The sequence below is a fragment of the Drosophila willistoni genome (genome assembly GCF_018902025.1).
Source record: "Drosophila willistoni isolate 14030-0811.24 chromosome 2R unlocalized genomic scaffold, UCI_dwil_1.1 Seg167, whole genome shotgun sequence".
Lineage (NCBI taxonomy): Eukaryota > Metazoa > Arthropoda > Insecta > Diptera > Drosophilidae > Drosophila > Drosophila willistoni.
In genome coordinates this window covers 4,472,776-4,488,453 of record NW_025814050.1, presented here as the reverse complement: position 1 = coordinate 4,488,453, position 15,678 = coordinate 4,472,776, and the positions used below count along the sequence as shown (strand labels likewise).

Genomic DNA, 15,678 nt, shown 5'->3' with positions numbered 1-15,678 from the left:
ATTCTCGTCCCCACGGAATTATCCAAGTGATTGAAAAACAAACACACACACACAAACGCGCGCGCACACACACACACACACATATATAACAAAAATATCCATATATAAAGCAAAAATATATATAAATCTATATTTATTGCAAACGTGCCAAATATAATTTAAATCTATTTATTTTGTTTAACCGAGAGCTAATAAGTCTAACTATAAATTATTAAGACGTAATTTAATTAACAAAAAAAAAAAACCCACAACTCGTCGATTAGGAAACGAAACACAGGAGAAGCAAGAGTTTTGCTTCAAAATGAACAAACAACGACTTTTATTTAGTTTAATTTTGTGGTAAGTCTACAAATTTCTTAACTTACGGCCAACTGCCGTTCTGACCTTACCAATATGTACATATATCGAACGACGGCCTACACTTCATTCAAATGGCCATAAGACAAACGACACAAACTTAGTAGCTTTTAAGTAGTTTGTCAAATATTTTCGAGATCGTAACCAACAATCATCGTTCATTAATCACCAGCTGAAGAAGCGTCAACGGAAGTCAAATGCTGCCAGATTAGCCATCTTATCAGTCAAAACTATTTAATAATACTTCCCCATTGTGGGTCCTTGAAGCGCCGAGCATTAATTATGAAAAATCGAGAGAATTTGCATCCACAGAGACCACAAAGATGAATAGAAAAAACGAAGAAAAGAAAAGGCAAAAATCGTTAGCATAAATATTGATGAGTTATTGAATTACTACATTTTAGGTGGACGATCATGTAATCGATACGAGTTGATTTGAATTTCTTTGCTCGATGGCGATGAAAAATCAATTTTAATATCTCGGACAAGTTTCACTTTCATTTTTCACTCTCTTTGAGTGCACAACTGGAAGATCTCCAAAGATCCGAGAGACAGAGACAGAGGGAGAGGGAGTGATACGAAAGACGCTTTTTTGATGTTTGTATGTCGTGCCAGGTGGTTTTTGGAACGATTACACAATCTTGTTTTCTTTACATTTCGTTTTCAGTTTGCTATTTCTCTTTCTCTCTTTCTTTCTTTCTGTCTTTCTTTCTTCTGTTGACTTCATTTTGTAGGTATTTTTTGGTTGGTTTTTGACATAATTTTGTTTTTTTGTGGTCATCCCAAGAAAAGTTTACATAATTTGGAGAGCGTGTCTTTATAGGCCTACCAATTAAGTTAATAGATCATCTTCACATCGTCGCGTTGACGGCGGCATCTTCCTGGGGATCTGGCCAGGTTTTAATTAACAGAGGCGTAGTAGACCTTATTTACATGCATCTGCTAAATGTAGAAAGTTTCTCTGGTCGCATTAATTTGGCGCTTTTGTGTTAATCAATGTGTAATTTATGCAAAAGTTTGAGCTCTATTTTGCTTCAAATTATGCAACCTTACCACGACCATGTTGGATAATCTGAAATCAATGGGGCGACATTGAGCCTCTTCGGCTACTCAGAGGAGTATTATGCGGACGGGGACCTTGGCCGGGCCGGGCCGGGCCGGGCCAGCCCAGTCAGAGACTTCTTTTGCTTAGTCATGCGGCGACGATCTACTCGATCTCAGAATGCAGCCAAGCAACTTCAGTTAACACTCTGGCAAATTAAGCACAAGTGGCAACACCTGCGTCGACGCCGGCGTCGCTGCCGACATTGTCTAGTTGACACACTTAAGTCACTTATTTCCAACTCGTCGTAGAATTCTTGCTAAAACTTTTCGTCGAGTGCTTTACACCGAAAAAAAAAACACTTACAACTAAATTTATGTTGTCTTTTTTTTATATGTATATATTTTTGACATTTGTCTATTGACTTAGCGTAGTCAAGGTCTTGAAAACAATTTTGATTTTGTTTTCACAATTTTTGCATAGCCTAATAGTCAAATAATTGGAGCATTGGCGTAGGTTTTGCTTCGCAAAAACGAAAGACTTTAGCAACGAACTTGACTCGAAACTCAATCGCCATGAGCCGGAGCTGTGGGTGGCTCTTAGGCATCTATTTTATTTTTAAGGGGGTGGGGGTAAGAGTTTAACAAGTCAAGGCAACATTTATTTCTTTGTATGTCAATTAAGCCAACTTGCTTTAATTAAGCTTTAACAAGTGTAAAAAATACTTCCGGAATGAAACATAAAAGCGACTTAACGACTTAAATAATGAGATTCGTAATTTACAAGCCATTCTTTGTGACTAGTCTCCTTCGGGGGGTTAAACATTGCTGACCCATTTCGTAAGGTCAGAGGTGAAAATGCCAACAGAATTCCCATACAAAAAGAGATCATTAATCTTTGCCATTTTTTGGCTTCCCCTTTCTGTCATGTTCTGGCATCTATTTCTGAACTCTTTTGTGTTATCCATCTACATCAGAACACGTTTGAAATTAATTCATTAAAAGATTCATTAGCACATAAAACAGCCAAAACTAACATCGATCCCTTGATCGTGTTTTTTTTTTTTTTTTTGTTATTCTTCTCTTTTTAATTAAATTAAACCAGGCGCCGTAAATTTAATGCCAGGCAACAAAACAAAATGCCACAAATAAAAAAAAAATGCCATCAAATTTTTGACTAATCGAAGCGAATACCGAAGTCATTTTTTATACCGCCTAGAACTGCTTTAAAATCAATTAGGCAGAGCGTATAAATAAGTGATTAACTGCTGACGCCAACGAGTTCAAGGCTGAAACTAAGAGTCCATAGAGGAAAGAACGTTTTATTTCATTTGCTTGGTTTGGTTTGGTTTGTTTTTGAAAGTGAATCAAATGGAATTTGAATATTCTCAGCACTGATGTCTAATTTAATTTACACGTTTCGCTCGTTTTTTATGTTCTTTTTTTTCGTTTTTTTGGCTACAATTTATCATGATTTTGTTGTCTGGCTGTTGTTTGTTGTTTTCTCTTTCGGCTGTCTGGGGCCCTCCTCCCCATTAATCATAACTCGTGTGTGTTTAGAAAATTAGGCATTGAAAGTTTTGCAATTGTTCGATCAGTGAAAAGTTGAATGCACTTTTCAGATCCACAAAGACGGATAGAATTTCCTGGTTAATAACCCAAGTGAAAGGCCGATTGGGTCAATTGACCCTGGGCAATCCGACAGAAAATAAATCAAGCAAGTTTCTTTCTTAAGTCTTTCGTTTGTGCGAACTAGTCCCCTCATATGCAGAATACTGCTGATAAATATGAATAAGCGATATATATACATACATATGTATGATGCAGTAGATCTCTTTGACTGCTTGTTTGACCACTTCAAAACGGGTTAACCCAAATATCTAACGAAAAAAAAAATTCATAAAAAATAAAAATTATTTCTGAAAAAATAAAAATCTATATATGCATACATAGCAGCTGAAAAAACAGGCCGCTAAGGTGACGCCCAAACGTTGTATTGTTTCTCTTTCTCTCACTCTCTGTCTCCGTCTCCGTCTATGTCTCTCCGGCTCGGTGTACCTTTCCTCTGGCTGCTGTTTACAGTGGTCGCCCTCTCTCATAGGAGTAACCAAATTGTGACACAACACATCGAAAGGTACGCCAACAGCCGAAACAACAAACAAAATCTTGTTTTCAACTGGTTTATTTGGGTTAAAAAGAAATTTACGATGCGACTTTAGCTCCCCATAGCCAAGATAACGGTACACGGCATCCGTAAAAAAATATAAATAAATAAATAAAGACAACTGCCGAACAGAGGAAAGTGAAATTTAGTGAATACTGTCATCCACACACACACACACACGCACACTTACTTACACTCATATGACAGACACCAAACTAAAGACGGAGACGACGACGTAATCAACTTCAGGATGAAGTGCCCGGCCCCAACAGGCTTGACTGGGCACATTTTTCTCGCCACTCTGAAAGTGCTTGTGGATTTGTCTAGCTCTTCATAAAACTCAACGAGGTTTGCCAGTGTCATTTTATTTTTGACACTTGCCGAAAAGCTTCCGTGATCTCAAGACCCTTCAGATGGCAGTTACATAGGGTTCCCTTTACCTCAACTTTTGTCTCGAGACAGGTGTAGGTCCTGAAGAGAATATGAAGAGACAACCAAAGACGGGTCTCTATAAATAATATATCTCAGATTATTTCAAGGGCCATCAAGAATAATTTGATGTCTGATTTGAACATAAATTAGAAAGCTTATTTGTTGTATTGAGTTCTTAAGATTATTCCGACTAGGCCTACATAAATTTGCATATATTTAATTAAAGACCAAATGAAATCATTGAAAAATCCGCGATCAATCTTTATAATAGGTATCCAAAAATATTCCATAAATTATGGAGCAATATTTATCATTTTATAGCTGTCAAATTACTTTTCACTTTCGCACTTTTCACTCTAATTTGTTTGAAAATTGCCATCAGCTTCCACAGTGTTTAGAGTGCCGCCCAAGGCTCAAAGAAGAAACAAAAAGTTTTCACTCTTCAAAAAGGTGCGTAGTCAATTTAACATGACTATTATAGCCATTATTATTTGGATAGATGGTGTCACTATAAATATATACCAATTAGATACATTCGAATAGAAGAAAGAAGCTTGAAAATATGAGTGTAACGATATTTCGGTTTTGGGCTAATGCCAAATGGGTCGATCGCCAGTTGGGCTGGTTGGTGACTATTGCCCAACAAAACGTACGACCTTGATAGTAGCAAATAGTAAAGGAAAAGACACATCACACCAGTAACCAACTGGCATACCAACTGACACGAGGGGTGGGGGGACATAAATCATATAGAAAATCACTTTCAATATCGTATGCACAACAACAACACCCAGTGCAAGTGTGTGTGTGTGTGTGTGCATACCAAATGACAGAAACCAGAAACAGGCCAAGCCAAGCGGAGAGTGTAGATGGGGATGGTCGACAAGTTGCTTGCTCCTCGAATTGTTTACCAATCTAAAGTTGTATGCACTTTCGCAATGAAAACGAAAGTTATGCCCAGCTCAAGTGGATACACATATGAATATAAGTATATATACATATATGTAGATACATTTCGATGTATGTGTAGACGCGTGACTTGGCCAACGTTTACACTTTCTTGCCATAAAACAAGCAATGGCCCCACAGAGAGGAGACACACACACACACACATGCATAGAATTATGATCTTCACGCCTTTATGATTCGCTTGGAACACATTCACCCAAACAACATGACTGCAAGTCTTGGCAATGTAACAAATATTTGAAAACCGCATCCATCGATCGAAACCAAACGTCACTGAATCGAATTGCAATTGCATCATGAGCAGCATTTGATGTACATATGATCATTATGATCACATTCATTATCGACTCGCAATGCTGTTTACTCATTATGTTAATGAAGTGCACTTGAAAATTTATCTGAATGCAGGCCTACAGGCCGTTTCGCTCGATGCATGTTTCCTCATTAAAAAGAAACACAAAAATTGTATGCGGGAGTAGACCATGGTGTGGCATGGTAGGTGTGTGTGTGTGTGCAAGTGTGTGTGTGTGTGTGGTAAAGTCAATCATTGGGATTTCACTCTTTTGTTTCACCTGGCTATTGTGTAACAGCCAAGAAACTGAAACTTGTGTACGAACAACAACAACGACACAGGCTACATAAAATAAAAGTCATGTGACTTACTCTCTAGTTGTTGTTGTTGTTGTTAATCTTAAAGTGGCTAAGGGTAGCCAGGAGGTTAACTCAAATCGAAAGAAGACCTGTTAATGTTAAGTCTCATTTGTTTTTGAGGATTTTATGGCAGGGTATTTGAATATCGTTATGCTGAGCAATGCTTTTCCTTACTTGTTTTGTTTTATGTCTAAAAGTAAAAACAGAAACACGTTAGATGTTGGCTTATGTTGGTGTTGGTGGTAGAGGAAATCATGTGCAAAGTCACATGACGATGACGTTACGTGCCTTTGAGTAATTGCAGCGAGACATGGCTGCCAATGGGTGTCCACGTAGTTGTGGCCAGTCACATGGCTGGCCAGCATATTTGGCTAAGGCAACAACTCTTAACTTGATAATGAAAACCACCAGCATTAGCGAAACGCATAGATTTTCAATGTGCGCATTCCAAGCGGACTGCTTCCGTAATTGTTGTTGTTGTTGTCGCCGCTTAGTGCCATAGTAACCCATTTTTCTAAGCCTTCTTCAGAGTCATAAATAATTTCAAAAGGTTTTTTTTGTTTCTTTCTGCTGCTGCATGATTAAGCAATTGGCGTCAAGTTTGTTGCCTAAGTCTTTTGTTTGTTTGTTGCGCAAAATATAAGTGTGTGTGTGTGTGTGTGCAGGAAAGAGGGAATCAGCTTATGCTTTAAGTACAACACTTAGCTCATGAATTGTTTATAGACACAAAAACAGAATCCATCGGCATATCTTTAGATTCGTGACTATTTGAAATACTCAGCTACCGTAGAAGTTATCAACACTTGCAAATTAAAAATCTACATTTGATTTTCTTCCGCTCATGATTTTGAAATTTTCTAAATTGGAATTATTCAGTGAGCATAATTGGCTATCACAATATCACTTGATTATGCAATTGCCAACAATAAAGCAATTAACAATTATACACTCTCATTAATGATCATGATCATGATCATGCCCAAAGTGTTTTATGTAATTCAACTCTCTAGCGGCACGCGTCCATTGGCTAGAAGTGCGAGAGATTTCTCCAATATTCCAACTATTCTAATGGTTGGGAGATGCAACTGGTTTTCCACTTGTTACATGGATGGTATTTTATTTACAAGTACTCACGTGTTTTTTAATTAACAACTGATTGAATGACTGATTGAGAGGTATGACTAACTAACTATACATATTTTACAGGTTTTGTAAACAATAAAATGCAAATGTTTTTGTGCAAAAAACAAAAAAAAAACACAAAAACGGAATTCCGAATATTTATAAGGAATGCTCAAGGCAATCACCTCCAAAACATTTACTCTAAGATCTGTTTCAGTAATACTTAAAAATTTATATTCATTTTGTTTTTATTGATTTTTGCAAACCAAATTCAATTAAATTAATTGATATATCAGTTTGTAAAAATTTTGTGTCAAATACTTATGCCAAGAGGCAAGTATTTCATAAATTTCAATGTAGGTATGTAATCTTTGGCAGGTTCAATCAACCTTTACAACAACGACAGATTATCTTTGCATCAAAAAATCCCTCGGATTGTGAGTCAACGCCCAAAGCATACGACAAAGTCAAGTTTCGAAATCACTTCCGTTTTATGATGAATTTGACGATAACTTTCATTTGATCACATTTCGGTGGTTATTAGCTTTTGAATTATTTAACAATTATTGAAAAATAAATTGAGCTTACACACACACACAAGCAACAGTACCTATTGATGTCATAATGTTATTAAATAACGTATACGCCACCGTGCCATGCATTTTGTATCTATTTTATAAACGACACAAAAGTAAAGGCCGAACATGCCTGACATACATACCTCGGCCTCAAGTTGTTCCAAGCAAATGGAAATTATCTGCTACTTGCACATTTACCTACCCCTACCTCACCCTTACCCACTTACCTCATCTCCCACTACAACTCCTCCTCTTTCTTCCTCTTTGTTGGTGTCTCTCCATCTCCTTCTCGATAGTGGAGACGTGACTGGCTTAACGTTTGCCAATTGACTCCCATTCAATTTGTTTTGTGCGAATTCTGCAAGCGCCCAATGAAGAAAAACATTAAACAAATTCAAATAAAATAAAATACACAATCAAAGCGATTAAATAGTTTATAGTAATTTGTCTTGCAATATTTGTGCCAGTTTGAAATTTGTTAACGCAATTGTATTTGCTCCAATGCGTTTGAAACTATTTGCTAAATTTTCTCATTTACCATTTGCCATTCCAATCGTGAAATTGCAACAAGATTAGTTACATGATTAGTAGCAATTGCAGGGTCTTAATAGCTAACTTTATAAAATTGGTCATTATACTTGGAAGAAATATTATCAGTAAGTCTCCATGAATCATTCAAAGATTCTGCAATCTGAATAGATTCAATTGAACTGAAGTACTTCACTTGATATAGCAAAAATTTAAATTAATTGATACGAATTATAATTCTATTCTTTTTTTTATTGTGCTTTGATTTTAGTCTTGTTAAATAATGCTTAAATGGAGGATCCATTCGTAGTATTTTTTAATGTTATTAGATATTAAAGCGTTTAAGATTTATATTTACTAGTGAGAATCAAAAAAGATATTTGTTTTTGAAAGGTTTTCACAGAAACAGCTACTATTTAACAATTAAAAGTATAATTTGGACGATGCCTACATTTGAAATCGTCTTAGACTTCCATTAGGTGAGTATTCCTTGCCCCCGCTCCTGAAAAAGTTGCCCTGAGAGCACCATTTGGTTTAGGATTATCCGAAATCACAAAATTAAATGAATGCTTTCTTTGATCTTTCTACTCTAGGAATTATAAACATTTTAATTAATAAAGAAATGTCGTCTATTTAAAAAAAATTGTTAAGAATAATGAAAAAAGGAGATCACTTTCGCTGCGCCGAAATTCATATACTCTTTCATACACCTTTTTTTAAAAATAGTTAATTGACTTAAAAAAATTTTCCGAAGTGTGTTTCTGTTTCTTAATTTATTTGAATTTGATAAGATTTTTTTGTATTCTAATTCATAAATCACCAAGTCTAATTTAATAAGATTTTTCTCTACTTTTACTGAGTTATTTTTCAATAAAGTAGGTTTTTCGATCGCTAGTTTTTACATCAGCAGCTATATGTCATACTGGACGTATTCGACGAATTGTCAACCGTGTCTAATTGAGATTAGACAATAAAAAGATTTAATACCAATTTTCATATTATTAGCTCTCTAATCGAGGGCGTGATGTTAATATGCACAGACCGATATGGCTATATATATTTGATCAAGAATTTCTATAGTTTATCGGAAACGTCTCCTTCTCTGCATTGCAAACATTCAAGAAATTTTGAAGTACTCTCTACAAGGCTATAAGAACAGTAATAAGTTTTGGAAAGAATATTCCTTTTTTGTGCAATTTTCGTGGAATGTTTTGTAAATTAGAGATTGATTCGTTTGTGTTGTGACAAAACGTGGCCTTACTTTGGCTATATCACTGAAAATATATACTCGATTGGCTTGAAATTACTTTACACATTGCAATTTACTTTAATATATGTTTTTTTTTTTGTTGTAAGTGCCAAGTGGGTGTAACCTTTAATATAACTTGGAATTTTTATGAGAAAAGATATTTGAAATTAACTAAATACTATTTACTAAGTAATATTGTACCCAAATGACAGCACTCGTTTTGAAAACTACATTAAATTTCAACTACTTTAGAACAAAGGATAAACACTTTAAACTATTTACTAGTTTAGGTGTTTGAGTATATGACCTTCAACAGATTGTTTAAACTTTTCAATATGCTACAAATTATATTTAAATCATTACCGATTGCTAATGATATATTTAAACTACTCGAAATATTTGAGAAAAAACCAGATCTCCCAGAACATATTTGAGTCAATTTTATGCGCATTAATGAACCTCTCAATATTTATGTGCGTCGGTGCGGTAACCGAATTTGGGGGCGCATCAGAATGAGCTCATTAAGTGGCTCCTAAAGCGGATCTTCTGCACCCACCAACAACAACAACAACAATGGCATCGAAATTTAGAATTTGCTGCAATATTGCATAATTGTCATTATTTGCGGTTATCTCGGACACACACACACACACAAAGACAAAAGACAAGAGACAAAATTAATGTCAATGAAACAAAAAGAAATCTGTTCACGTGAGTCCGGACAAGATGAATGGACAAAACCATTGAGAAGAACATAATGACAGGTTATAATAAAATCAACAAAATCAGGGGCTTATTAAGCCAGCCAGAGTTGGTCAATCTGTCAGTCATTCGGTGAGTCAGTCAATCAGTCACTCAGTCAATCTTTTGGGGTCAATCGAACACTCGCAACTCTTGGTACAGACGGCGAGCCATCGTTATTGTTCGTAATTTAAAATTGATTAGTTTTGAGAGACGTTTCTCATATCCGGTTGAGCATTTGTTTGTTGCCTTTGTTGTCTTTTTCCTTATAATTTGCTTGCCCGAAGTATTCGTTCATGCATGCGCCTCATTTAATTAACAATGTGAGCAAACGATGGCGTTATGAGAAAACTGATAATTATATTATATATACATATATATAGTAACTACAATATTTGCCGGAAAATGCAACCAGAGGCATGAGTAAACAAAACTGGAGACGCCCAAAAATTAATAGCACGTGGCGCAAGTGAAAATGTTTATGGAAAAATGGGGAAAACTTATTCCTAATTCCCATTTTTGGGTATTACCAACAGGATATCCATTGAATGGAAAAACACACACAAATACGACTTTTCCGAAATCAATGAATTCAATCAGATTATCTTTATATTGTAAACAAAATCCCTAGATGACATCATGGTTAGAAAACAGAGATTTCTCAATTCACTTTTTTCATAGTTTTGTTTTTGCTTCTGCTTTTTCAGGTGCCTAAGTGCTCCGAGTCTCCAAATACGCATTCCGGAGGATCTGGAAAATGACGCCGTTAACGCTTTGAGCTCGGAACGGGCACGTTCTTTGACCCAGTGCGGTCAGGGCGGCGAAAGCAAAGTGGCCGATGAGTACGATGTGTGTCCGCCGAGTAAGTACCGCCAGCCCACCGCCGAGTGCAACAATGTGTCGCACCGCAAGTGGGGAGCCCGTGGAGATATCTTCCAACGTCTGCTCCAGGCCGATTACGCCGATGGTGTTAGTCAGCCGCGGAGTTCCAGTGGCACTCACGCCCTGCCCGATGCCGAGCTAGTTATCGAGCAACTCCAGCATCATGTGGAAAGCGATTTGCGCCATCCTCACATTACTGCCATGCTGCCGGCCTGGGGTCAGTTACTGGCCAATGATTTGTATGAAGTCGGTCAGTTGCCCATTGGTGGCAAGTGCTGTGAACGCGACTCGGCCGTCAAGGATCCCAGCGAGCTGCAGCAATGCTTTGTGCGGGCAGGACCAGATTGTAAGGAGTACAAGAGATCGGCTCCAGGATTCGATGTAGAGGCTTGCCAGAAACGTAAGTACAGTAAACTCCTTCGTATATTGACTGTTGCTTAACCCAGTTTCTTCCTCTCCGCAGATGTTCGCCAGCAGATGAATATTGCCTCGGCGTACATTGATGGTTCCGGTTTGTATGGATCAACCCGTCACGAATTCGACCAACTTCGCACCTACATCAGTGGTGGGGTGAAAGTGGAGACTTGTCGCTATTGCCAGGTGGCTGGAGCCACTGGAGCATTGCATCGGGCTCTGCTGCAGCAGCACAACAACATTGGCGAGCAATTGGCTCACATCAATCCCGAGTGGTCGGAGGAGGATGTCTTCTTGGAAGCCAGGCGCATAATCACTGCCACCATACAGCACATTACCTACAACGAATTCTTGCCATTGGTCCTGGGACAGGAGACAACAGCCAAGGAAGGTCTCCGACTGACTCCGGAGAAACATTCCAGCAACTACTCTAGTTCGGTGCGCGGTGGCATCTACAATGAGTTCGCCACCAGCGCCATGCCTGCTTTCTGGAGCATGTACCCGCCCGAGATGTTGTCCAATAAGATGTCCGCCCACGAGTTGCTTTCGATCGCCGCCTTGCAAAGATCCCTGGTGCCTAGCCAGACAAACGCCGAAGGCTGGTCCGAACTGGCATTGGCCGTGCATCGTGGACGTGACCATGGCGTTGCCTCTTACGTGCATGCCCTGGACTTGTGCGAGCGCCGTTATGCCGAGAAGAACATAGCCAACGTAACCTTTGATGGTCTGGTCTCGCTGAGCAATATTCCCGAGGAGTACATCACCAATCTGAGAGACATTTACCAGTAAGTGCGATTTGATAAATGACTTAAGAAAGGTGATAATGGTTTCCATTTACAGGAATGCTGAGGACATTGATCTCCTTGTTGGAGCCCTTCTGGAAGAGCCTGCTGTGGGTGCTCTGTTTGGACCTACAATCACTTGCCTGTTGACTCTGCAATTCGAGCAACTCAAGCAGACCGATCGTTTCTGGTACGAGAATGAGATTCCTCCATCCTCATTCACCCTCGACCAACTCAAGAGCATACGCCAAACCACTTTGTCAGGATTACTGTGTGGCTCTCATCAAGTCGCTACGGCCCAGTCCAAGGCTTTTATTCTTGAGGATAACTATCTGTAAGTGAAAGACAACTTTTTGGTCAGTTCCATTCGCTAATCCAACGCTTTCAATCTCTTGCAGAAACTCTATCCTGGACTGCACTCAGTTGCCTGCTTTCGATTTGCGTCCATGGAAAATCAATAGTGAGGACGAACTTCATGTAGAACATGTCGAGGTTGAACCAGACACCAAAGAAGCAATTGCCGAACTCAGTCCCGAGCTAATTGAGGCTGCTGTAGAGCGTGCAAAACAGGAGTTGGAAGAGCGTAAACGATTTGAGTACGAGGTGTGGCGAGCACGTAAGTTGAAATGAAGTTATCAGCTATGAAAATGAGCTAATTCACTTCTTTTTTGCCTTTCGTAGAGGGCGGAATCAGTGCTCGGTCTCCCGATGGCACAGCCGCCTCCTTCAGCAAAGCCAATCTGGCTGCCTTGAACATGGCAAACTCATCGCTTATCTTTGAGCTGGCTTCCAATGAGATCGTCAAGTCGCTGAATCGCATTACCAGACGCAAACGTCAAATCTTCAATCCCAATCAGAGCGCATTTAATCGCAATGAATTGACCGACACGCTGCAGACTGTCGACATTAGCTCCTTTATTGGCGGCCCTGCACCGGGAACCATTGATGAGTGTCCTGAGCCAACACAGCAATGTGATGCCAATACTCCGTTCCGAACCATCTCCGGCAGATGCAACAATCTGCGCAATCCCAACTGGGGCAAGTCGCTAACCACCTTCTCTCGCTTGTTGCCTGCTCAGTATGAGGACAGCATTTCTGCCCCTCGAGTAACGGGTGTGACTGGAACACCTCTGCCCAATCCACGTACCATTTCCACAACTATTCACCCGGATATATCCAATCTGCATACTCGCTACTCTCTCATGGTGATGCAGTTCGCCCAGTTTGTGGATCACGACTTAACTCTGACCCCCATCCACAAGGGTTTCCATGAGTCCATTCCCAGTTGCCGTGCCTGTAACTCCCGCCAGACTGTCCATCCCGAATGCAATCCCTTCCCAGTACCCTCCGGCGATTTCTATTACCCCGAGGTGAATGTGACAAGTGGAGAGCGCTTCTGCTTCCCCTCGATGAGATCTCTGCCCGGTCAGCAGTCTTTGGGACCTCGTGACCAGATTAATCAGAATACCCATTTCTTGGACGCTTCGATGGTGTATGGCGAGCACGTCTGCCTAAGCAACAAGCTGCGCGGCTTCTCTGGTCGCCTGAACAGCACAGTGCATCCTATTCGTGGAAAGGAATTGTTGCCCCAGACTGCCACTCATCCAGAATGCAAGTCTCGGAACGGCCTTTGCTTCGTTGGCGGCGACGATCGTGCCTCCGAGCAGCCAGGACTAACAGCCATTCACACCACTTTCCTGCGCGAGCACAATCGCATCGTTGAAGGTCTGCGCGGAGTGAATCCCCATTGGAATGGAGAGCAATTGTTCCACCACACGCGCCGTATTGTGAGCGCCCAAGTGCAGCACATTGTCTTCAACGAGTTCCTTCCACGCATCCTAAGCTGGAACGCTGTGAATCTTTATGGACTGAAACTGTTGCCCCAGGGCTATTACAAGGACTACAATCCGTCTTGCAGTCCCATCGTTTTCAATGAGTTTGCAGCGGCTGCTTTCCGCATTGGCCACTCCCTGCTCCGTCCACATATTCCTCGTCTCAGTGTTCAACACCAGCCCGTCGATCCTCCTCTTCTATTGCGTGACGGCTTCTTCCGCATGGACGCTTTGCTGCAGCCTGGCATTGTTGATGAAATCCTGCGTGGCTTAGTAGCCACTCCCATGGAGACTTTGGATCAATTCATCACCGGCGAGGTGACCAATCATCTGTTTGAGGATCGTAAGATTCCTTTCTCGGGCATCGACTTGATTGCCCTGAATATTCAGCGAGGTAAGTTTTACACTCAAACTAAATGTTTGCAACCAGAATTGTATCCTCAATTGCTCTCCTTGCAGCCCGTGACCATGGTATTCCATCGTACAACAACTACCGAGCCCTCTGCAACCTGAAACGCGCTACCAACTGGAACGATCTGAGCCGCGAAATACCCACCGAAGTCATTAATCGCTTCCAGAAAGTTTATGCCAGTGTGGATGACATTGATCTGTTCCCTGGAGCCATGACAGAGCGTCCGTTGCAGGGTGGTCTGGTGGGACCCACTTTGGCTTGCATCATTGGCATTCAGTTCCGTCAGTTGCGCAAGTGCGATCGCTTCTGGTACGAAAATCAGAATCCCGAGGTTAAGTTTACGGAAGCTCAGCTGGCTGAGATACGTAAGGTTACCCTGGCGAAGATTGTTTGCGAGAATCTCGAAGTCACTGGAGACATGCAACGTGCTGCCTTCGATCTGCCCAGCAATTTCCTGTAAGTTCAAATGGATTCCCTTCTCGAACGTTCTCAAATTGACTCCACTTTCTTTGCTTCCTTAGAAATCCTCGTGTGCCTTGCGCATCTATGCCACAAATTGATTTGAATGCCTGGCGTGAAAATGTCCAGGGTTGTCAGATTGGCAATCGCAACGTACGTGTGGGTGAATCCGCTTTCCCATCACCTTGCACCAGTTGTGTGTGCTCTTCCGAAGGGGTGAGTAGAAGCATAAGAAACACCGAATAACAAATACCTTATAACAACCTATGACATTCCCCAATTAGGCTCAATGCGCCTCTCTACGCATCACAGATTGCGGCCAACTGATCCGCCAGTGGCCCAAGGAGGCTATTTTGCGTGACGAGGTCTGCAACTCTCAGTGTGGCATCTATTTGACTGGTCAGCAGGCCAGTGGCTTTAATCCACAGCAGCGACAAGGCCACGCTCAATCCCGTGTCACCAGGTCACGCAATCAGAACCTCTTCAAATTCCCCGACCTGACGCCATTCATTGCTTCCTTGTAAATACACCCAGCTGGATCCGATATAACCTTCACATAGTTTGGCCAATTTTGTAAATAAATTTGACGCTTTGTACATACAATGTCTCTAAATCTATGTACCACTTGATCGAGTCGAGAACGTCCAGGAAATAATCATCCACATTTACAACTGCCAACTCGGAGCAACATTTCTGGAAAGGTTCCGAAATATTTGTGTAAATCTTAAATTAAGCCAGAACTAATTTCGTTAGCATTTCTCTTTATATGTATGTTATGTATTCTACACCTAAACATATCAATGTACAATTTAATATATATGTGAATCTATTATCATATGTATGCCTAATAAACAAACTTAAATACTTAAATATTATGTCTACTCAGTTATTAGGTAACAAGATGTAAATATGAGTGCATTAAAAAGATGTGTAAAAAAGAATTTCTGAAGTAGAATAATTTATTGATGCTTAAAACTCTCCATCCATCACAAATATTTCATTGGTTTTTGAATTCGAATACCATGTAGAATGTGCAACAAATGGTCTAACTATCATATCAAAGTG

At 40.1% G+C, this 15,678-nt stretch overlaps 1 protein-coding gene across 1 annotated transcript; it reads left to right on the top strand.

The window, feature by feature from the left end:
- The first annotated feature begins 175 nt into the window (after positions 1 to 175).
- On the top strand, positions 176 to 15,483 carry LOC6644056. The gene is made up of 9 exons (XM_023176633.2): positions 176 to 339; positions 10,540 to 11,114; positions 11,178 to 11,913; positions 11,969 to 12,244; positions 12,309 to 12,526; positions 12,592 to 14,136; positions 14,202 to 14,610; positions 14,676 to 14,829; positions 14,898 to 15,483. The coding sequence occupies exons 1-9, from the start codon at positions 302 to 304 to the stop codon at positions 15,135 to 15,137; spliced, it is 4,191 nt and encodes a 1,396-aa protein (XP_023032401.1). The 5' UTR covers positions 176 to 301; the 3' UTR covers positions 15,138 to 15,483.
- The last annotated feature ends 195 nt before the right edge of the window (positions 15,484 to 15,678 follow it).

Bases quoted from the DNA above. Each gene is read 5' to 3' on its own strand.
- LOC6644056 (XM_023176633.2), top strand. From the start codon at position 302: ATGAACAAACAACGACTTTTATTTAGTTTAATTTTGTG. The intron at 12,527-12,591 runs GTAAGTTGAAAT...TGCCTTTCGTAG, and splicing joins GTACGAGGTGTGGCGAGCAC to AGGGCGGAATCAGTGCTCGG. The intron at 14,611-14,675 runs GTAAGTTCAAAT...TTGCTTCCTTAG, and splicing joins GATCTGCCCAGCAATTTCCT to AAATCCTCGTGTGCCTTGCG.